Source organism: Mchenga conophoros, linkage group LG8 (assembly GCF_057382185.1).
Source record: "Mchenga conophoros isolate Kocher_MC1m ecotype Shallow Benthic linkage group LG8, M_conophoros_male_GT1.1, whole genome shotgun sequence".
Taxonomy (NCBI): Eukaryota; Metazoa; Chordata; class Actinopteri; order Cichliformes; family Cichlidae; genus Mchenga; species Mchenga conophoros.
This window is the reverse complement of record NC_140533.1, coordinates 14195676-14218913: the sequence shown is the minus strand read 5'-3', so window position 1 is coordinate 14218913 and position 23238 is coordinate 14195676. Positions and strand designations below refer to the sequence as shown.

Here is a 23238-nt window from a genome sequence, read left to right as displayed (position 1 = left end):
ATCTACACACACAAGTACATATATGTACATACATACGCACACTTTATTTTATTTTTTTTATTTTGGAATCCATACCAGCAATGGTAAGAGGACAGACATTACAGAGCACACTAAAACCCATCATTGAGTATACTGTGACCAGACCAACTGTTTGTAGAGAAATTTAAATCTATGAATATTTTTGCATTGTTTCAATTGTAAACTCAGACTGTTCCAGATTTTCACACCACATACAGACACACAAAAGCCTTTACGGGTTGTTCGAGTTCTGGGTAATTTGAATTCTCCAAAGCCTCTCACATTATAAACCTTTTCTCGAATTTCAAATCTAGTTTGTAAATTTGCCGGTAAAAGTTTAGTAAAAGCTTTATACAAAATTATGGATGTATTGTAATTAACCAGATCCTGGAATTTAAGTAACTTTGCCTGAAGAAAGAATTTGTGAGTATGATCTAGATAACCAGCCTTGTGAATAATACGCAGTGCTCGTTTCTGTACTGTGACTAATGGATTAGTTGTATTTTTATATGTATTTCCCCACACTTCCACACAATATGTAAGATATGGAAGAACCAGGGTACAGTACAGAGTACGAAGTGCATCTTTATCAAGGAATTGTTTCACTTTGTTCAAAACTGCGAGGCTTCTAGAAATTTTGGTTTTTATGTGTCTGACGTGGGGTTTCCATGAAATTTTGTTATCAATTATAACTCCCAAAAATTTGTTTTCACTCATATTATCAATTGGTACACCTTCAATGATAATTGGTAATTCTATATTATATTTTAAATTACCAAAAAACATTGCTTTAGTTTTATTTATATTTAATGATAATTTATTTATGTCCATCCATTTTTTTATTAATTTTAGCTCCCTGTTTACAGTCATTACAAGATCAGTATAATCATCGCTACTGAAAAATATGTTGGTGTCATCTGCGAACAGTATGAGTTTAAGTACTTGAGAAACATCAAAAATATCATTTATGTATACATTGAAAAGTTTTGGTCCCAACACTGACCCTTGGGGAACACCACATGTAATACCAAGTTTCTCTGAATGGTAATGCCCTATGCTAACATATTGTTCCCGACCTGTTAGGTAACTTTTTAACCAGTTACCAGCTTTCCCTCGAATACCATATCTTTCCAATTTATCCAGTAAAATTGAGTGATTGATTGTGTCGAAGGCCTTTTTGAGGTCAACAAAAATACCAACTGCATATTTATTTTTATCCAGTGTATCAGTAATTTCTTCTACTGCCTCAATTATCGCCATTGAAGTGGTTCTTTGCGTTCTGAAACCATACTGACCAACATTTATTATTTGATGTTTTTCAAGGAATTTTTCTAATCTTGAATTAAAAAGTCTTTCTAGAATTTTTGAGAATTGAGGCAGTAGAGAAATAGGCCTATAATTGGTAAAACTGTGTTTGTCATTACTTTTATATAGTGGTATTACTTTCGCAATTTTCATTTTTTTTGGAAAACAACCGGACTGAAATGATAAATTACAGTCCGGTTCCAAGAAGAGTTCCTTTTTTACAACTGTCCATCCAGCCTCATGCCACGTCAGCTGGGGGGCCCGAGGAGCTCATCCAGCCTCATGCCATGTCAGCTGGGGGGCCTGGAGAGCCCATCCAGCCTCATACTACGTCAGCTGGAGGGCCCGAGGAGCCCGTCCAGCCTCATGCCACGTCAGCTGGGGGTTCTGGAGCACCCACCCAGCATCCCTCCATCTCCGCTAACGGCTCTGGTGAGTTCGTTCAGCCACCACCTGCAGCTCCACCACCTGCTTCACCACCTGCAGCTCCCACGCCGTCGCCTGGTCCTGCCTCGCCTGGTCCTGCAGTTGCCACGGCACCACCTCGTCCACGCCTAGCACGGCTGTCTTTTCCACGTCATCTCCTCAACATCACCGGCCGCTTTCCAGGCCACTGACTAGGCGTCATGGCCGTTGTGGGTGGCCCCTGGACCTGTTGCCACGCCGTCGCTGCCGTCCGCATGGTCGGCCCCCAGACCCGCTCAGTCACTGCCACCACTTTCCACGTGGCCGGCCCCCTGAACTGTTTGATCCTGAACTCCTGTGCCGTTGGCCTCCGGGCCAGCCCCCTGATCTCATGAACTGTGGATTTCTGGACCGTCACCCTCCGGGTCGGCCCCCTGAGAAGTTATGAACTGTTCCCTGCACTCCTGTGCATTTGATGGACATTTTGTTTTTGTGGTTTTGTTCCTGTTTTATTTTGATGGGGTCCTGTGTTCCTATGTTCAATGTTTTTAGTTTTACTCTCCCCTTGTGTTTCCCCATGTATTTCCATTTCCCTCATTATCCTCCTGTGTGTATTTAGTCCATGTGTTTTCAGTCATTCCTCGTCAGGTGGCCTGCTCATCCATGTCACAACTTCAGGTATCCATGTCAGTTCACCCAGTTTAGGTTATTGTTTAGTTTCACCCATGCCCTTTGTTTGTACCTTGTTTCCTAGCCTTAATAAACGGCTTGTTTTTTGTTAAATCCACGTCATGTTCAGTATTTGGTCTGCGTTTGAGTCCTCTTTTGCAAACACATACAGTCTGCTTCAGTCAGACTGTGACAGATGGCTTTTTTTTACTCCTCTTTCCATCTATGTCCACTGTGAATCACATGAGAACCAGAAGCAAAACACAGCTGACACTAATTAAACAGACAAAACCAGGGAGTATGTGTAAAAAAACAAAAAAAAAAAAAACCCCATTATGTACCCTTATGTAAGCACATAGAAAAAAGTGCTTACATAAGCAGGTGTGACTGGAACAAGTTGTATAAAGTGCCTCGAGTGCTTCAGGAGAGTACTCAAAGGTATAATAAAAACGTGCCATATAAAAAACAGTCCATTTTCCATTAAAGTAGTTTGAATTGGAATTTTGACTGTACATAACCAAGTTTCTTAGTACACTGTGTATCTGAACATAAAATAAGAAAATAAGAGTGGCTGTGACTAATTCCCATAGCTCGCAGAGCTCTGGGCTGAAATAGTAACCTATGGACACACTCTTTTAAGAGGCGTGATAGGTTGATCAAATTACAAGATGTTTGAGTAACAAATTTGTGTTCCCACAGGGTGGAAATTTCCATCTGAGACTGCTAATGGAGTTAGAGGAAAAAACCAAAAAGTAAAATTGATAACAGTGAAGAAAACAATTGGTTGAAAATCCCCTGGAGGCATTAGAGAAAAAAAGCATTATGAAAAGACAGATTTAACATCTCAGAGAAATTGTTTTTTTATACTTCCTTAGAGCCTCGGTGTGTTGGAGCATTTTTTGAAGTATCTGTTATGTTCCCCTAAAAGGGGTCTCGGCGATGAGGGGGAAGCAACAAAATGTGTCCGGGTCAGAAAAAGGAGAAAGAGGCAAAATGATTAAATTAAAGATTGTTATTAAAGTTTCTATTAATATTAACTAAAAGAGACGGACAAGCCACTATCACCATTTAAAGAAACAGAACAAAACTCAAACATTGGTCAATTAAACTGAGAAGTAAGCCAGAGAAGGATAAATTGCCAAACACACTCCTCTCCACCAAGTAGGAGCAGAACACACACAGCTCACTAGCTGCAACCATTCACATGGCACTCTAGCCCAGAGCTCACCTTTCTCTGGGCTTAAATCCCTTTGATTACTGATGTAAATCAGCTGTGTAAAAGAGAAAGGTGGCACCTCAGGCAGAAGAGATTGTAGGACACGCCCACACAGGCACCTTCAGGAGGAGGCCCTGCTAGGGCCGTAACACCCCCTCCCATAAATACAAACCTGTGGTTTGTCAAATGATTATGATAACCAAAACAATCAAGTCCGTAACCGTTGCATCACCAAATTGTAGGCTCTCCACCTACAAAACCCCATAGCAACGGTTGGGCATTTCCTGCGGAAGCTGCCAACCCCATCTCAGTGGGTTCACAACTGTAAGAGCCAATTAAAGGTTAATTTTATTGGTACTGGTAAAACGATTAGAGGAGAAATATACATGTTTGATGTTAAGAATATAATTTCTAGTTAATTTCAAAATACTGTTTTGTTAAAGGTATAGAATATAGAAGTGTGACATTCTAATGCGCTTTTTAGTATTTTGGGCTTCCGGCACACTGAAATTGCGTAGTTGGGGAGTCGGATAAGCTGGAAGCAACACAGTTTTTTGACCAAGTCTTGCCATGTAAATTAAAAGTTTCAATAAACATCTTTTTTGCAAGAAAAGTACCTGGACTTGCTCGCGTTTCAAATGCATGTTGCCAGACTGACTCCTAAAGGTGGTACAGAAGAGTGAAATAGAGACCGAGTGCCGCCACTACAACAGCATTGACAGAGAGTGGCCCCAGACCTTCGAAACAGTGTCACATGTGATAGCCAGGGCTTTGAACCATCACATGTGGAGAACCCAGCAGGCAGCTAGTGGGCTTTACTGAAACACTTTGCAGACGATTCCTCAGGTCACGAGTACAGGCATGTTTGTTAGCCAGGGGTGCAGGCAGAGGCGGAGCCAGACATTTGAAACACCCGGGGCTTAGCCCAAAGGGTAGTATGCATGTGGGATTTTTTTTTTTTTTTTTTTTTTGGGGGGGGGGGGGTGTAGAAATGACTGAAAGATTAATAGGCTCTGTTTTGAGTTTTGTTCAAAAAAGAATGACTTCATATAGGGAAAAATATATATCACATGTGCAGGACACCTTAAACTAGTTTTTTTAATTAAGCAGCGAGGCAGAACAAGGTCAGGGCTGTATCAAGACACAGGGACTAAACCCCAATTCAACCAGACCCAGAACTGATCCAGAATTAAAACAGGACTACAACAGTTCAAAATCAGGACTACTGAGGACTTAACCAAGACAGAACCACAATCAGAACTAGATGATAGCACTAAAAATCATCATAGACCTGCACTACACTTGTTTTTTAATTCTACCAAAGTCCACTATTTAGATTGAGAAAAGTTTATATAATTATTTAGCCTTGTTGTGCAAACAAGCCTGCAGAACTTAATAAATACAGAATTTGAAAAATAACAAACCTAAAAAGAAACACTAGGTACGAGATACATGAGTACCTATGATACGGTGATACTTTTGGTAAACGACCATTTGGCTAACATGTGTGTCTCACCTGCTCTTGTTCCCTCTCTGTTCTGTCCTCGTTCTCCTCTCTCTCCCTCTTTGTGCTGACAATCATCAAATATACAGTTGAAACCAGATATTTACTCTTCATATAAAAACACTTTTTTAATTGTAACATCAAATCAGACAAAATGTTTATTTTTTTAGATTGATAAATATAAAAACATATTTGTTAACTTTAAGAGTAAAGAGAGAAACTATCTGTATTTCTTAATAGCAAATGGCACCAAATTGTATTCAAACTGAGCCACACTTATGGAGCTCCACAGTTCTTTTCCTGGTGTTTTGGTTGATATCTCTTGATTTTCCCATGTCACAGAAACAGGCTCTGTGTTTTGCCTTATATGCATCCACAGCTGTGCCACCAACTTACTCACATGGACTCTACTAACCTATCAGAAGCTTCTTCAGCTCAGAATGGAATCGTCTGGAGTTTTCTTATTAATTAACAATAAACTTAGTGTATATGTACTCCTTAATATGATGAAAGTGATAATAAATAGACAGTTCTGTCTCTCTTTATTCTGACATTTAACTAATTCAAAATATATTTCAATATTTATCTAAAACAAAAGTTTACTCTAAATTGATGTTGTACAGTAAAAATGTTTTATGTTTTCTCCCTAAAGTGTATGTAAATATCTGGTTACAAATGTGAACATCCTGCTGTGTACTGAAATCCCTCTTGTTTTGCATAGAAATATACTGAACAACATACAAAGCATAATATATAAAATAACATTTACCTGAGTTTTTTCTTTGAAAGAACCCTCTAATGTCCATTCTTATATTTCAGTGCATAACTGAAACCGATTTAGTCGGGGAGGGTAAGAACTGAAAATATGAAATAAACACACGTAAGCTAAGACTCTCTAAAGAAACAGCATTTGTTCGGCTTTTCATTTCGCCATTTGTTGATTCACTCGAAGAGCAAGTAACGTAATATTGGTCAAGTGATCAGTTTGATATCAATCTTTCGTGATGCACCGTCATATTTACATTATTTGTACAGTACGAATGATTTTCTTTGGTACCTGGTCAAACTTAAGCTCTCCTTAGTATGGCTGGCTCCGTTTCTCCAACAGCGCACTCACTGCTGGCAGCAGCTGTCCCGCCCCCTCGCTCAGTTGCTTAGTGTCTGAGCTCGAATCATACCAATATCAGGGGGGATTCACGCACAGTCGTAAATTCCCACAGTGTGCACTATGTGCTTCGAATATTGTGTGTACTTTTTGTTTTATACAGTTGTCAGCCAGGCATCTAACTATGAAAAATTACACTCCAAAAGACCCCGGGCTTCTGACAAAATAACCCGGGCTTAAGCCCAGTAAGCCACCCCCACGCTCCGCCCCTGACTGGGACAAAAAATCGGCCCGGGCATTTTGACTAGAGACCGGCCCACCAGGATAAAGATTGAAAATGTGACGTCATTCAGGGGTAAAACCGCAAAGGATTCTGGGAACTTGTGGCAAGAGGTACTAGCGCACGCAGGCTTTCAATTGAACTCAGTTACACAGCGATAAAAGAAACACAAAAAATGGCAAGAAGCTGTTGTATTATTAACTGCAACAGCCGGTCGCATGACAGCCACGGGAAGCCGATCGTTTTTTTTTTTTATCGGATTACGTCGTTGAAGAGAAATGTTTTAAGCCATGTTTCCGAAGTAAGAGCCGACGGATGGTCTGGATATACCAAATATAACGTCCCAGAACCCTCCAGCTCACATGTTAGTCTGCTCCAAGCATTCCCACAAAGGTCAGAGTTTTTTAGTCGTTAATACGTCATTTTTCTTAACATAATTGGTGATATAGGTTACAAGCAAGTCTGGCGCTGAACAGAAATTGTCGCGCTATGCTCCTTTGTTTATTGTGCATAAATAGTAAATTGTCCTGACACAATATTGCGTTTCACTTCTGTTATTGCCATGGTACATTGACAAAAACATATACTTTTATTCACAGGGTAAAACAGTTGTTTTGTATCACTAATTGTCCAGTGCGATTACAACATACAATATTATTGTCATTGCTACATTTCTGTAATGCTACCAGAAATTATTTCCACTACTAATTAATTACCGTTGAGTTCAAAGGTTATATTAATAAACGGTTAACGAATGTGTATTTATGACGACGATTTGTGAGACTGGTAAACTTACCTGTGTGAATATGTGTGTGAATGGGTGGATGACTGAATGTAGTGTAAAGCGCTTTGGGGTCCTATGGACTAGAAAAGCGCTATACAAATGCAGGCCATTTACCATTTACCATTTACCTTTGTTCATACGATGGTCTTTCGTTCTACACGGTGCATTTCAAGGTCCTGTACCCATCCGTTGGTAAACTGTACCTGGGCTTGTTGCAGTGACCTGAAGTTACTAAACTTCATGAGTGTATGCACTCACTCCAAGAACCGTGTATTTATAAATATGAGCGTGGTGAAAGTTGGGCAGCACGCTAACGTCTTTTGTCCCTCTGTGTGCTCGTAAGGGTCTGACCCTTTCACACCTTTGATTTTTTCCTCGTATCTTTTCTTTGTCTTTTCGTCGAGTCTGTCTTTGTACGGACCGGCATTGTTCTCCTTTTGTTTTGTACATTCCTTTTTTGTGCGGCAAAGAAAAAACAAGAAGGTATTGGAACCGGAGAATGAACGTTTTGTGGTGCTGCAAATGCTTGCATTTGATGCGGTACTTGGATTGTTTTGCCACGAGTTCCCGGCATGCAATGCGCGAAAATCACGTGATTGCTAAACAAGGGGGCGGGTGCATTCGGCCTCCTCGGCTGTAATTGGTCCAGCCCAGAGTCGATCATGACCAATTGGTCAATCCAACACCTTTCATTATATATACCCTTCCTAAAAATAAATAAATAAATCCATCGGCCCACAAAAACAAAAAATCGCCAGCGGCCCACCGGGCAAATGCCCGGTATGCTCGATGGCCAGTCCAGCTATGGAAGTGAATCTCTTTCTTAATTTGTTCTTTGAAGTGAGGATCATTCAGTAAGCTTGAATTTAATTTCCAATTATTGAGTTTTGGTTGCAGGTTTAAATCAACAGACAGGTATACTGGTGCATGATCGCTTAAGTCTATTGCTCCAATTTCACAAGTGTTTATTTTATCTTTATTTTTCCCAAAAGTTATGAAATAATCTATTCTTGTGTATAACAAGTGCGGTGAGGAAAAATAAATATAATCCCTTTGGTAGGGATGCAAGTCTCTCCATATATCAATTAGTCCCACCTCCTTCATCAATGTATTTATATTCTTAATTAATGTTTTAGTATTCTGTACTTTTCTATTGGAGATATCTAGCTTTGGTTGTAGATGTATATTTAAATCTCCTCCGCAAATTAGAAAACCTACTGTCTCTGTTACCATCATATCTCTTAAAGAAATAAATATCGCTTCCAGGGGGTGCATATATATTTAACAACGTGACTGGGTTCCCCTCAATGTTTCCCCTTACCAAAATACAACGTCCCTCTTTATCACTTATCTCGGATATTTTTTCAAAGAGTAATTTGCTTGATATCAGGATAGCCACTCCTCTCCTTCGTCCAGTTTTATAGGAAGAGGAGAAAACTGTTGTATAACCCATTCTTTTCAGTTTTTCATGCTCCTTACAGTCTAGATGGGTTTCCTGTAGATACACTATTTGTACTTGTTCTTTCTTCATTTTTGTTAAAATTTTATTACGTTTAATTGGATTCGACAGGCCATTTACATTATATGATATGATTTTTACCTTGTCTTTGAGCATACCCTTACTATTTGAATATTATTAATGTAACAACGACATATACTATCAGACCACTCCCTAAACATACATAAGCAAGCATTAATATTAACATTAAAGCTGTATAGAACAATAGCTACAGAAATAAGCTTTATTTGGTCAAAGAAAAAGAAAAAAGAAAAAAAAGACTTCCAACTGTGGGGTCCCCGATATGACCCTAAGTAAGCCCCGATAAAAAAGGGGGCTTCGAGGGGGGGCCTCTCTCACCTCTATGTGAGACAGGGCCTTCCTTAGCCAGCCGGCCAATGTCCATTCTACTAATAGCATAGGTAGCACGTCCGCCTATTTTCAATTTCTGCATTGCCACTTCAATATATTGTTTCGAGATAAGAAGTCTTTACCAGTGTATATGGCTAGTTTCCTCGGAAGACACTTTAATGACATTAAACTCACCACCTGTTCCCTTTATGCCTCAATTTTTCGGTGTTCCACTCATTCTTGCTCTTGACGTCTAAATACTCGTAGTCTTTCCTTATAATCTCGGGTCTGGTCTTTTTTTACTTGGCTCCGTGTTTTCCTTTCTGTGCGCCACGATAAACGTTGGATCTGTTCCAGAAGCGTCTCCGGGCATTTGATGATCGTCACCGGGAATCCCCTCTTTACCATATCACCTGTCGCCTCCTCCACCAAGCCGTATAGCACTGTTCCCTCGGGATAAAAGACTCTCATCTTTGCTGAAAAAGGAGTTTGGAATCGGATTTTCTTGTCTTTTAACACAGCTTTCACCTCTGCGTATTCCTTTCGCTGCTTTAAAATCTCTGGTGCATAATCGTGATCCAAGTTAACCGTCTTGCCTTGGTAGTCAAATCCACGCTTCTGCCAGGTCAATTTCAATATTTCTTCTTTCATTCTGTAACTAGACAGTTTGGCAACGATTGACCGTGGCGTCACTCCTGGCGGTGGTTTTGACATCAACGCGCGATGTGCTTTTTCCACTCGCAGCTCCGCGGAGTCCACCAACTCCAGATTCTGTCGTAATAAACTCTCCACAAATACGACCATTGATGTAGAGTTGTCTTCTGACCCCTCCCACCATATATTCGAATGTTTTCTCTTCTATACCGTCCCTCCAGGTCTGTCAGTTTGGCATCCATCTCAATATGCAGTTTGAGCATCTCTGTTACTGCTTCCTCGTTAGCTTGTATTTGAGTTTCTACATCCACTATTCTTTCTTCTACCTCTTCCACTCTCTTGTTGGTTTTGTTTATTTCCTCTCTAATTTCCTTCAATTGTGCTCCATTATCTCTTCTGAATTCCCTTAATTCTTGGAGAATAAGGTCCAAGCTTGCTATGCTAGCGTGTTCTTTTGCTTCTGCTAGCATATCACTGTCCTCTATGACGCTACCAGCTGGTGAGTTCTGGCCTTCTCCGTCTTCCTCGTGCGATTCATGCTGCGTAGATTTCTTACTATTTTTAGTTCTTGGCATCTTGTAACCCTTATTCAGTTGTCTTATTTTAATAAGAATCTTTACGAAATCGGGTCTCTATGGGCTATTTTTAATTAAGGCGTCAGGTACACGTTCTCCTATGCTGCTATCTTGTAGCTTTCCAAACCGGAAGTCGATACAGAATACTTTGAGTCTGAACCTTTACTCCCAGCATCTTTCATTATTTCAGAAAAACCCACCGACTGCAGGTTCACTGTGTGAGACTTAACGTCCTCATCACTAGTTAACTCAGAAAAACCCTTTGACTTGGTAGGAAGACACAGTACAGAAGTACAATGGTTGGTGGCTGCAAATAATGGTGGGTTGGTTATCCCAGCGTTGCACTTTACAGACAATCCGTCCTGTACTGCGCTAAAAACCCCTGTAGAGCTGGGTGCTAGGTTAGTGCCGGCGGATACAGACACATTTTCATCAACGGCAACATTAGAACTGTTGATCGTAGTACCAGGTTCAGACATTGTCTGCTCAAAGCTTGCTGTACCAGGGTTAAACAACTCTAGAACAAGACAGTTATTGTTTGCATCAGTGCAACATTCAGGTTCAGAAGTCATGACGCTGAGGACACAGTCATCTTTATTGCTGTTAGGATTGTTAACTGGTTCATGGATGCGGCGAGACGGGACGTAGCGGTGCGCGACGGAGGCGAGAACGCCGCTTTCTCCTTGAAGCGGCTGTGGACAAAACCTGACTTTCCATGGCGACCGGCTCCTCGTCCTCCAACCACATCCGTGCTAGAAAGGCAGCAGGACACGAGTAGTCCGATCGAGGCGGCGAGGGCGGGGCGGCAGGTGCGAGGCGGGGCGGTTGGCGAGAACTCCTCCTCGGGGATGAGCCAGGGCTTCCAATGGAGCTCGTCCTCCCGATACGCCCGTAATACCTGCTGCCGCTCCTCCTCGCCGAAGTCAATAGCAGCTGGCATCTCCTTGAGCCGCGTAGTGCAGTCAGGCGGTGGCGAGGATGCAGAAGCCGATGGAGCGTGAGCCGAGGGTGTGTCGGCGGTGAGCCTCACCGTACCAACTCTGACTGCTTCTAGCTCACGAGGCAGCGGGGAAACAGAGCTACCGCATGGCTCTGGCGACGGCTCACGCACACAGGACAGCTGCTGTTGCAGGCGGAGTTGGATAGAGGAGACGAGAAAGTCAATGATGAGGGGATTCAGTGCCTCCCATAACCAAGGGAATACGGACACGCATACCCCTACTTGGCGGACTAACTCTTTCCGTTCCTCCTCTCTGGAACACTGCAGCCACTTGCCGCATAGCGACTCCACTGTCCGGATGATCTCCTGTTCTTGTGTCGCTGGGCATGGTCGCGTCGTACTGTCACGGTATGCAGAGACAGGCCGTGCGGTGGTGTGTGTAATGGACCCAGGTGCGTACACAAGTGAGTAGACGGGAGTGAACTTAACAGAAAGCGAGCCTTTATTATGGCTGAAGACAAAGTGTACAAACAACGCAGGGATAGCGTGACTAGACTATAACTAAACTGGGAAAACTAATACTGTGACAAACTAAGAAAACTCAGAGACTAAGATGATCACTGAAAGGACTGACCGTGAAAACATGGATGTGAGAACACAGACGACACGACACAGACTACATGAAACACAGAGACTAAATACACATGAGGGATGATCAGGGGAAGTGGCCACACATGGGAGCACAGCTGACACACATGAACCTAACGACAGGACAGAAGAGGTGAAACTAAATACACTGACATTTAATACAGACTTTCAAAGTAAAACAGGAAACATGGAGATTAGACATGACATGAACTAAACATAACCATGCAGACATGACTCATGACAGGTAGACGCACGAACCAGGGAGACGGAGTACAGGGGAAGATGACAGAAGCGACAGCATGAACTTGACAACACAAGACACACAGACATAAACACATGAAGGGCAAGGGAGGCTTAATACAAGGGTAATATAATTACAAATGAGCTGGAATAACTTATTGAACCTAAACAAACAATAAACATCAAAATAGACTAAACACAAAACACTGGGTCGCACGACCCAGGACCATGACAGTAGCAAATGCAGATGAGGACTCCACCCAGCTATGTATCTGTCACGGACCCGGCTCTGGGGACTCGGGGTCCGTGGGCAGTGGGGACTGTGACTATTATTGTTATTGTTGTTATTATTATTATTATTATTATTTGGTGTGTTGTCTGCACTGCCCCTATGCACATCTGTATGTAGGCAGGTATGTGTGTGTGTGTGTTTTGCCTTTCTGCTGTGGCCAAGTTACAGGCACCTTCAGCCCTGGGGGCGTGGTCTAACTTGAGGGCTGGCCACACCCGAAATCCTGGCCGCACACCTGCTCCTCATCTGGGTTCGTCGGGGGAGCTATTTAGATGAGCGATGGAGCTTCCGCCGACGCTGGATTATTGCGTTTGACTACACGTCAGTCTTCAAACAAGTCAAGTGTGAGTGTATGCCTGCTGGGATAAGTGTTAACGGCTGCCTCTATTGTTTTCCCCTCAGGAGGAGTGTGGGACGAGAAGGAGCAGTGAGCACGGGGAGTGCAGGGACACTGGGGCAGAGAGCACTACATGGGGACTTTTGGGAAGAAGACACTACACGGGAGTCTGGGAAACTGGGGATTTATTGTTGTTTACTTCACCACCTTGTAAATAAACACTGTTGCACTGAAGAGTCCGGCGTTTGGGTCCTATTTCCCCATCTCCCCACGGTCTGCCAGCCAGACCGTGACAGAATAATCCAGCCATTATGGGCCCAGCGGACTCAAGGACCGTCTCACAGGAGGAATTGCTCGCCCAGCTCTGGAAATACTGTCGGAGCATTATCCAGGCAGCGGATCCACATCAGAGACACATGCAGGTCGTATTTTTTGATGCCTTCCTGTCTTCAACCACCTGTTCCATGAGCTTTCTGGACATTGCAAAACTAATTCAAATTGTAACTGTGTTGAGGGCTAGCTCTAGCTTTGAACTGTTTGGTTTAGGCTGTCCTGCCTCCCTGGCAGCCCTCGCTGCCTGGTTTTTTCTTAATAGGCGGAAGGTTTTCCCACCGCCGCTTGCTGCTCACCTATTGGACCCTCCACTGCAAGGAGGACGGCGCCCTACTCCATCTCCTCTCACTTCTTCAATGACCTCTGTGTCAGCAGACCAAAGACCGACAGTGCTGGTCACCACAGTGAGTAAACCGGACCCTGTCATTTTAACTAATCCAGTCACAGATGAACAGGGGACAGGTTCCTTTGCCCCGCCAACACGAAAGAGACGGCACCGGCATCATCCTCATCAAACCGAAGCTCACCTCACTCCTGTGGTTTGGGAAGAACCAACTGACTCTGGACTGACCGTACGAGGAGCCGCGGACCCAGTGCTAGAACATGAGCCTGCCACTACAGACAATCGGGAGGCTGAGATTCTCCCCAGGGCTTCCCCAGAGGCTGAACTGGAGGCCTCAGTTGCCTCTGGCCCCCTGGAAATTGCTGAGCCAGCGGTAACATTGTTTTCCTCTCCACCCTTCATGTTGGACATATCACCCTCACTTCAATTAGCTGCCCAGCTAGTCGGTCAGTCATCATCTGTTCCACCTTCCACATCCACTGCTCTGCCACCACATCCACCGCCTGCTGCTGCCATGTCGCCATCGTCACCGCTAGGTGACCGGCTCAGCGTGCATGGGGATCTCGCGCCGCAGCCGGAGGAGCTCAGCGAGCCGGAGGAGCTCAGCGAGCCAGCTGGGGGGCCAGCGCCGCTGCTGGAGGAGCTCAACGAGCCGGAGCTGGAGCTCGGCGAGTGGGAGCCGCAGGTGGAGCTCGCGCTGCCCGAGCAGGAGCTCAGCGAGCGGGAGCCGCAGGTGGAGCTCGCGCTGCCCGAGCAGGAGCTCAGCGAGCGGGAGCTGCAGGTGGAGCTCGCGCTGCCCGAGCAGGAGCTCAGTGAGCGGGGGGAGCCCGCGTCACCAGCTGTGGAGCTCAGCGAGCCGGAGGTGCTCAGCGAGCCGGAGGTGCTCAGCGAGCTAATGCTGGAGGAGCTCGGCATGCCGAAGGAGCACAGTGAGCCGGGGGAGCCCAGCGAGCTAATGCCGGAGGAGCACTGTGAGCTGGAGCAGCTCAGCGAGCCACCCACTGAGAAGCCCGCACCGCTGCTGGCGGACCTCAACGAGCCGGAGGGACCGGCGTTGCCAGCAGAGGAGCTCAGCGAGCCTGGTGAGCCCGCGCTGCCACCGGAGGAGCTCGGAGGTCCGGAGGGATCCGCTGAGGTCGGCGTGCTGGAGGGGCCGCCACGTCCAGCAGCCCGGCCGCCACGTCCAGCAGCCCGGCCGCCACGTCCTGCAGCCCGGCCGGTACATCGAGAATCATGGGTTGTGCTGAGGCGGGAGCTACAATGCCGCCACCACCGGACCCGTGGCCGCCCGCCGGAACTGCAACGCCGTCGCCACCGGATCCGTGGCAGGCCGCCTGAAGCGTTCTGCTCCCACCACGGGGTTGGAGGTAGGCCGCCCGAACGGTTTTCCCACCACTGCCTGACCCATAGCGGGTTTTGCCTGCTTGCGGTCCACTGGGTTGGCCGCAAGAACTGTTGCTGCCACCATGGCAGTGGTTGGACTTTTGAACTGGGGTTTTCCGGCCCTCCGTCCTGTTTCCCCCCCCCCGCCGCCCGCCCTGGGGTGGTTGGGTTGTGGTTTCTGTTGTGTTTTGGGTCGTCGGGAGCCGACCCTTAGAGGGGGGGTACTGTCACGGACCCGGCTCTGGGGACTCGGGGTCCGTGGGCAGTGGGGACTGTGACTATTATTGTTATTGTTGTTATTATTATTATTATTTGGTGTGTTGTCTGCGCTGCCCCTATGCACATCTGTATGTAGGCAGGTATGTGTGTGTGTGTGTTTTGCCTTTCTGCTGTGGCCAAGTTACAGGCACCTTCAGCCCTGGGGGCGTGGTCTAACTTGAGGGCTGGCCACACCCGAAGTCCTGGCCGCACACCTGCTCCTCATCTGGGCTCGTCGGGGGAGCTATTTAGATGAGCGATGGAGCTTCCACCGACGCTGGATTATTGCGTTTGACTACACGTCAGTCTTCAAACAAGTCAAGTGTGAGTGTATGCCTGCTGGGATAAGTGTTAACGGCTGCCTCTATTGTTTTCCCCTCAGGAGGAGTGTGGGACGAGAAGGAGCAGTGAGCACGGGGAGTGCAGGGACACTGGGGCAGAGAGCACTACACGGGGACTTTTGGGAAGAAGACACTACACGGGAGTCTGGGAAACTGGGGATTTATTGTTGTTTACTTCACCACCTTGTAAATAAACACTGTTGCACTGAAGAGTCCGGCGTTTGGGTCCTATTTCCCCATCTCCCCACGGTCTGCCAGCCAGACCGTGACAGTATCATTTCAAAAGTTCTAGAAACTTCCAAGAATTAAAAAAGACAGTAAAACTGCAAAAACAGTCATGAATAATTTTAATTGTCTTTTAATAAGACCAGGAAAGTGACAGTTTTCTTCATGTTCAAGCAATACAGTTCAGTACTAAAGACAAACAATGTGCATCACTGATAAGTTATTCTCTGGGAAAGTTACACACAAAGCCTTCATAAAAGAATCAGCATGTTTTCTTTTTCCATTTTCCACTTCAACTGCAATAGTGGCTGCACCGATTTAGCCAAAATAAAGTTTACAATAGTTTAAAATAAATACAAAAAATAACAAGGACAAGACAGTCCCCTGATCCTTCAATCACCGTTTGGTAAACTAAACTATGTGCACATGCCAACATCAAGGCATATCTTCACATGTCACATTCTTATAATGCTGGATTTCATAACTACCAGAACTACACTGCAGGTGCATCTCTTTGTCAAGTGTAGCTTGGCAGCTCAACGCGGACGTGGAACATGCCTCAATTGTTCAGACCGTGTTGGCCTCGCAAAATGAAAACTTGTGCATGTCATTGCTTAAAGTAAACTTGAGGTGCAAGCATGAGGTGCAGACATACAAATGCAAATCTTTAAACAGGTTAAAGCTTTGTAGCAGGTAGCCATAATCAAGAATAGCAGAGATAAGTAGCCCTCACCTTAATAAATTATTCTTCGCACTTTTCGTGATTATGTGAAACATAAAGAGCTACATTAGAAATCAGCAAAAGCCTGTTTTAATTAAATAGGGAAAGAACGCATGTGCTGAAGGGAGGCACGTTTGTTGACAATGTCCTCTTTCTATTTTAGCTCCAACTCCAGCCCAATGTAAGACTGAGAAGCAGCAGGCCCAGGGAGAAGCAGGTTGTGGAGGCAGAGGCCTTGATGCTCTGAGTCCAGACTTTCTGTGCAGGCTGCAGGCTTCTGTAGACGTTTGTCATGAGTGGTGACATGCTGTCGTTGAAGTGCAGTGTGGTGCTGAAGAGGTCAATCTGGTCATGAGACATTTTTTGTTTCCAGTTAACTCCATGAACCACTATCAGGGCATTGGTGCTTGCAACAATGACAATTAGGAGACACAAGGAAGAAATGAAATAACACCTACCAGATCTTTACTGACTTTAATTGGTTCCTTAAAAACGGTCCAGACCACCGCCTCATTACAAGCTGGGGTTGTCAAGGATCCGAGGTAGCGGTAATACTTAGTGCGATCCACACCAACGAGCAGGTCGTCCAGGGAAAACCCGGCTGCAATGGAAACTTTCTGGCCTGAGGACAGAAACAACATGAAGGAACTATAAATTACAGAATTTAGAGGCAGAAACAGGAGAGGAGGTTGTTGGGTTTTTTTGGTGTGTGTGTGTGTGTGTGGGGGGGGGGGGGTTTACCAAAAATGTTACCTTTTTGTGTGATGTTGGCCAAGTAAGAGGTCAAATTGCGCCAGCTTTGTGGCTGGCCAGTTGAGTTACCTGGCATTACCTGCAAAAAAAGTTTATTTTACATTGTCATACCCATCTAAGATGTGTAAACAGTATACCAACAACCCCCCACCACCACCCCAAACACACACACACACACACACACACACACACACACACACACACACACACACACACACAGGCACACACAACAATGACAATGCAGTGATTCCAAAACAGAATAACACAGCAGGCATTGCATCATCTCGTGCGCTGCTTCTCTCACCTCAATGAAGAAACCAAGAGCTGCGAGTCCGGTGGAGTCTTTGACGGCTAGACTTGTATTCCCATTGTAGGATGACTTGCTGTTCACAATATGCAGCTGGGAAAATTCATAAATTCATAAAGATCATACAGATGTTTGTTTGTTTGTTTATTTTATTTATTTATTTATTTTTACAATTTAACATGTACAAGATAAATGTACAAAATAAACGTTAAAAAAATCTGTACCTCCATAGGATAGCGCTTTCCATCTACTGTATGCTCTGCGCCGGGCACAGAGGAGCCATTACCCCAGTGCAAGTGAAACTGCAGGCTGTCGTATTGCTCGGACAGGTCCCCTCCTGAAATCTTAACTCCGCTCTTAAGGGTCACTTTGACTGGAAGAAGGAGGAAAAACAAAAACATGGTGAAGTTACACCTAACCTGAAAGAAGTAAGAGGAAATGTTCAGGTCCAAGGCAGTTTAATTGTAGAGAAGAGGGGGGCGCTGAAATCCAAGTAAGACATGTTGTCTTTTTTTTCTTTTTCAAATTATTATTACTATTATTATTATCTAAAAAACACGAGATGACACTTTTGTGGCCTTACACCCGGTGTTTACCTGTGTCGCCAGTATTTTCTATGGATGTCATTGCGGAGGTGTTGTCATACTTGAAAAAAGTGAATTCAGTCAGTTTGTCGTTCGGTGTGGCTGATGCTGAGACGATGTTAATGGGTGACTGTCGGCTGCCGCTGCAATACTGGGGGGAAATTCTTGGCCAGGTTGTGTCATCTATAAGCAGAAAGGGCACATAAAGTCACCGGAGAGCGGTCACCCAGTGGGCCACATGGAATAGATAATGGAGATATTGGGTACTTACTGCAGGATGGGAGATGATAACACCAGGCTAGATAAAAAAAAAAAAGATGGGGTTAAAACAGGACATTCAGATTCCCTTATGTAGACAAAAAGCTCTTAAGTGAATACATACCTATAGAGTCCGATGCGCAGTGAGCGGTGGGTAGGACGCACACAACAAACGCAACAACTTTAAACCACTCCATCTGAAAAGAGCAAAAAGCCACATTGTTTAGAATCGCACATATTTTAAAAAAAAAATACATTAAATTAAATTAAAATACTTTGAAAAAATGTAAAACACAGAAATAAATGAATGAATTTATGAATTAACATGTTTCTGTATGGAATGACAAATTTACCTATATAAAAACTTTCACCATTCAATTCTAAAAATTAACTAATGCTAAAATTTCAAATGCTGCAGTTAATAGAGAAAAGAATGCAACAAATGCAGGTTTCTAACTGTAGCCACTTCACCTGAGCAGCACAGTGTCTTACCTTTGATGCACCTGTGCCTCCGTTCAGCCTGTTTTCAGATGCAGCTCACCTCACCCTCCCTCTTTTTATTCCCTCAGTGCATCCTGCAGCTGGCTGGACACCGCCTCCATGTAACATGTGAGTTGGTCTTTATCTCTCCGCAATAATTTCGCGGAAGTACAACGGAGTATTAATGCGACATTAAGAAAAAAAAATACATTATCGATCATTTTGAGAATAAAGTCGAAATTTCGAGTTTAAAGTCGTAATTCTAGATTACACTCGTTATTTCAAGACAAAGCGGAATCGCACTTCAGAATCGGTTTGCGTAACAAGAAAATAAATACTTTTTCTTTTGGCACATTGACAAAGTGTAGGTGTCATTATAAAAAGGTGAAAATATGAAGAAAACTGCACCTTGGGCAGACGGAAAAAACACACAACTTTGGACAGAAAGGTTACGTAAAGGTTATTACAGCCTCGTGCAATAAATATGATGCATGTTTTATAACAAGACGGCTGATAAATTTAATCCAAACAAGGCATTTTGTAAAGGGTACAGCAAACTTTTTCTTCAAAATAGTTTCGACTTCAATCTCAAAATGATCAAAATGATCGTTTTTCTTAATGTGGCCTTAATACTGTGTCGTGATGATTAATGATCTCACTTTTTTCATTTATTGTTTTACACAATCAGGAACTGTTTTGTTTTTGTTTTGTTTTTTTTTGTTTTTTTGCCTGTCCCGTTTGGCTAACGACAGGACAGAAGAGGTGAAACTAAATACACTGACATTGAATACAGACTTTCAAAGTAAAACAGGAAACATGGAGATTAGACATGACATGAACTAAACATAACCATGCAGACATGACTCATGACAGGTAGACGCACGAACCAGGGAGACGGAGTACAGGGGAAGATGACAGAAGCGACAGCATGAACTTGACAACACAAGACACACAGACATAAACACATGAAGGGCAAGGGAGGCTTAATACAAGGGTAATATAATTACAAATGAGCTGGAATAACTTATTGAACTTAAACAAACAATAAACATCAAAATAGACTAAACACAAAACACTGGGTCCCACGACCCAGGACCATGACAGTAGCAAATGCAGATGAGGACTCCACCCAGCTATGTATCATTTCAAAAGTTCTAGAAACTTCCAAGAATTAAAAAAGACAGTAAAACTGCAAAAACAGTCATGAATAATTTTAATTGTCTTTTAATAAGACCAGGAAAGTGACAGTTTTCTTCATGTTCAAGCAATACAGTTCAGTACTAAAGACAAACAATGTGCATCACTGATAAGTTATTCTCTGGGAAAGTTACACACAAAGCCTTCATAAAAGAATCAGCATGTTTTCTTTTTCCATTTTCCACTTCAACTGCAATAGTGGCTGCACCGATGGAGCCAAAATAAAGTTTACAATAGTTTAAAATAAATACAAAAAATAACAAGGACAAGACAGTCCCCTGATCCTTCAATCACCGTTTGGTAAACTAAACTATGTGCACATGCCAACATCAAGGCATATCTTCACGTGTCACATTCTTATAATGCTGGATTTCATAACTACCAGAACTACACTGCAGGTGCATCTCTTTGTCAAGTGTAGCTTGGCAGCTCAACGCGGACGTGGAACATGCCTCAATTGTTCAGACCGTGTTGGCCTCGCAAAATGAAAACTTGTGCATGTCATTGCTTAAAGTAAATTTGAGGTGCAAGCATGAGGTGCAGACATACAAATGCAAATCTTTAAACAGGTTAAAGCTTTGTAGCAGGTAGCCATAATCAAGAATAGCAGAGATAAGTAGCCCTCACCTTAATAAATTATTCTTCGCACTTTTCGTGATTATGTGAAACATAAAGAGCTACATTAGAAATCAGCAAAAGCCTGTTTTAATTAAATAGGGAAAGAACGCATGTGCTGAAGGGAGGCACGTTTGTTGACAATGTCCTCTTTCTATTTTAGCTCCAACTCCAGCCCAATGTAAGACTGAGAAGCAGCAGGCCCAGGGAGAAGCAGGTTGTGGAGGCAGAGGCCTTGATGCTCTGAGTCCAGACTTTCTGTGCAGGCTGCAGGCTTCTGTAGACGTTTGTCATGAGTGGTGACATGCTGTCGTTGAAGTGCAGTGTGGTGCTGAAGAGGTCAATCTGGTCATGAGACATTTTTTGTTTCCAGTTAACTCCATGAACCACTATCAGGGCATTGGTGCTTGCAACAATGACAATTAGGAGACACAAGGAAGAAATGAAATAACACCTACCAGATCTTTACTGACTTTAATTGGTTCCTTAAAAACGGTCCAGACCACCGCCTCATTACAAGCTGGGGTTGTCAAGGATCCGAGGTAGCGGTAATACTTAGTGCGATCCACACCAACGAGCAGGTCGTCCAGGGAAAACCCGGCTGCAATGGAAACTTTCTGGCCTGAGGACAGAAACAACATGAAGGAACTATAAATTACAGAATTTAGAGGCAGAAACAGGAGAGGAGGTTGTTGGGTTTTTTTGGTGTGTGTGTGTGTGTGTGTGGGGGGGGGGGGGGGGGGGTTTACCAAAAATGTTACCTTTTTGTGTGATGTTGGCCAAGTAAGAGGTCAAATTGCGCCAGCTTTGTGGCTGGCCAGTTGAGTTACCTGGCATTACCTGCAAAAAAAGTTTATTTTACATTGTCATACCCATCTAAGATGTGTAAACAGTATACCAACAACCCCCCACCACCACCCCAAACACACACACACACACACACACACACACACACACACACACACACACACACACACACAGGCACACACAACAATGACAATGCAGTGATTCCAAAACAGAATAACACAGCAGGCATTGCATCATCTCGTGCGCTGCTTCTCTCACCTCAATGAAGAAACCAAGAGCTGCGAGTCCGGTGGAGTCTTTGACGGCTAGACTTGTATTCCCATTGTAGGATGACTTGCTGTTCACAATATGCAGCTGGGAAAATTCATAAATTCATAAAGATCATACAGATGTTTGTTTGTTTGTTTATTTTATTTATTTATTTATTCTTACAATTTAACATGTACAAGATAAATGTACAAAATAAACGTTAAAAAAATCTGTACCTCCATAGGATAGCGCTTTCCATCTACTGTATGCTCTGCGCCGGGCACAGAGGAGCCATTACCCCAGTGCAAGTGAAACTGCAGGCTGTCGTATTGCTCGGACAGGTCCCCTCCTGAAATCTTAACTCCGCTCTTAAGGGTCACTTTGACTGGAAGAAGGAGGAAAAACAAAAACATGGTGAAGTTACACCTAACCTGAAAGAAGTAAGAGGAAATGTTCAGGTCCAAGGCAGTTTAATTGTAGAGAAGAGGGGGGCGCTGAAATCCAAGTAAGACATGTTGTCTTTTTTTTCTTTTTCAAATTATTATTACTATTATTATTATCTAAAAAACACGAGATGACACTTTTGTGGCCTTACACCCGGTGTTTACCTGTGTCGCCAGTATTTTCTATGGATGTCATTGCGGAGGTGTTGTCATACTTGAAAAAAGTGAATTCAGTCAGTTTGTCGTTCGGTGTGGCTGATGCTGAGACGATGTTAATGGGTGACTGTCGGCTGCCGCTGCAATACTGGGGGGAAATTCTTGGCCAGGTTGTGTCATCTATAAGCAGAAAGGGCACATAAAGTCACCGGAGAGCGGTCACCCAGTGGGCAACATGGAATAGATAATGGAGATATTGGGTACTTACTGCAGGATGGGAGATGATAACACCAGGCTAGATAAAAAAAAAAAAAAAAGATGGGGTTAAAACAGGACATTCAGATTCCCTTATGTAGACAAAAAGCTCTTAAGTGAATACATACCTATAGAGTCCGATGCGCAGTGAGCGGTGGGTAGGACGCACACAACAAACGCAACAACTTTAAACCACTCCATCTGAAAAGAGCAAAAAGCCACATTGTTTAGAATCGCACATATTTAAAAAAAAAATACATTAAATTAAATTAAAATACTTTGAAAAAATGTAAAACACAGAAATAAATGAATGAATTTATGAATTAACATGTTGCTGTATGGAATGACAAATTTACCTATATAAAAACTTTCACCATTCAATTCTAAAAATTAACTAATGCTAAAATTTCAAATGCTGCAGTTAATAGAGAAAAGAATGCAACAAATGCAGGTTTCTAACTGTAGCCACTTCACCTGAGCAGCACAGTGTCTTACCTTTGATGCACCTGTGCCTCCGTTCAGCCTGTTTTCAGATGCAGCTCACCTCACCCTCCCTCTTTTTATTCCCTCAGTGCATCCTGCTGCTGGCTGGACACCGCCTCCATGTAACATGTGAGTTGGTCTTTATCTCTCCGCAATAATTTCGCGGAAGTACAACGGAGTATTAATGCGACATTAAGAAAAAAAAATACATTATCGATCATTTTGA

The 23238-nt window shown here is 43.6% G+C and overlaps 2 protein-coding genes and 1 long non-coding RNA gene across 5 annotated transcripts in view; 1 reads left to right on the top strand and 2 right to left on the bottom strand.

Annotated features, from left to right (window-relative positions):
- Window positions 1–15220: 15220 nt before the first annotated feature.
- LOC146568379 (uncharacterized) lies at window positions 15221–15689 on the top strand. The gene is made up of 2 exons (XR_014893621.1): window positions 15221–15439; window positions 15521–15689. It is a non-coding gene; the product is annotated as an uncharacterized LOC146568379 (long non-coding RNA).
- Window positions 15690–15816: 127 nt separating this feature from the next.
- LOC146568378 (carbonic anhydrase 4-like) lies at window positions 15817–18895 on the bottom strand. 2 transcript variants are annotated; one of them, XM_085284416.1, is made up of 9 exons: window positions 18820–18895; window positions 18452–18524; window positions 18341–18367; window positions 18082–18252; window positions 17710–17858; window positions 17483–17578; window positions 17179–17257; window positions 16884–17047; window positions 15817–16770 (listed from the first exon to the last, which is right to left on the bottom strand). In XM_085284416.1, the coding sequence occupies exons 2-9, from the start codon at window positions 18522–18524 to the stop codon at window positions 16585–16587; spliced, it is 945 nt and encodes a 314-aa protein (XP_085140542.1). In that variant the 5' UTR covers window positions 18820–18895; the 3' UTR covers window positions 15817–16584. The 2 variants fall into 2 exon arrangements, with proteins under 2 accessions (XP_085140542.1, XP_085140543.1); XM_085284417.1 differs by lacking the exon at window positions 18820–18895 and adding an exon at window positions 18681–18701.
- A 1115-nt stretch (window positions 18896–20010) lies between these two features.
- The window catches only part of LOC146568377 (carbonic anhydrase 4-like), a 3653-nt gene continuing 425 nt past the window's right edge, over window positions 20011–23238 (bottom strand). Inside the window, exons 1-9 of one of the 2 annotated variants that reach the window (XM_085284414.1) lie at window positions 23025–23238; window positions 22658–22730; window positions 22543–22569; window positions 22284–22454; window positions 21912–22060; window positions 21685–21780; window positions 21381–21459; window positions 21078–21241; window positions 20011–20964 (exon numbers count right to left, since the gene is read on the bottom strand). The exon at window positions 23025–23238 is cut by the window's right edge and continues 425 nt beyond it. In XM_085284414.1, the coding sequence (XP_085140540.1) occupies window positions 20779–20964; window positions 21078–21241; window positions 21381–21459; window positions 21685–21780; window positions 21912–22060; window positions 22284–22454; window positions 22543–22569; window positions 22658–22730 (945 nt within the window). In that variant the 5' untranslated portion in view covers window positions 23025–23238 and the 3' untranslated portion in view covers window positions 20011–20778. Of the gene's footprint in view, window positions 20965–21077; window positions 21242–21380; window positions 21460–21684; window positions 21781–21911; window positions 22061–22283; window positions 22455–22542; window positions 22570–22657; window positions 22731–22885; window positions 22907–23024 lie in introns of those variants that run through there. The other variant, XM_085284415.1, reaches the window with a different exon arrangement.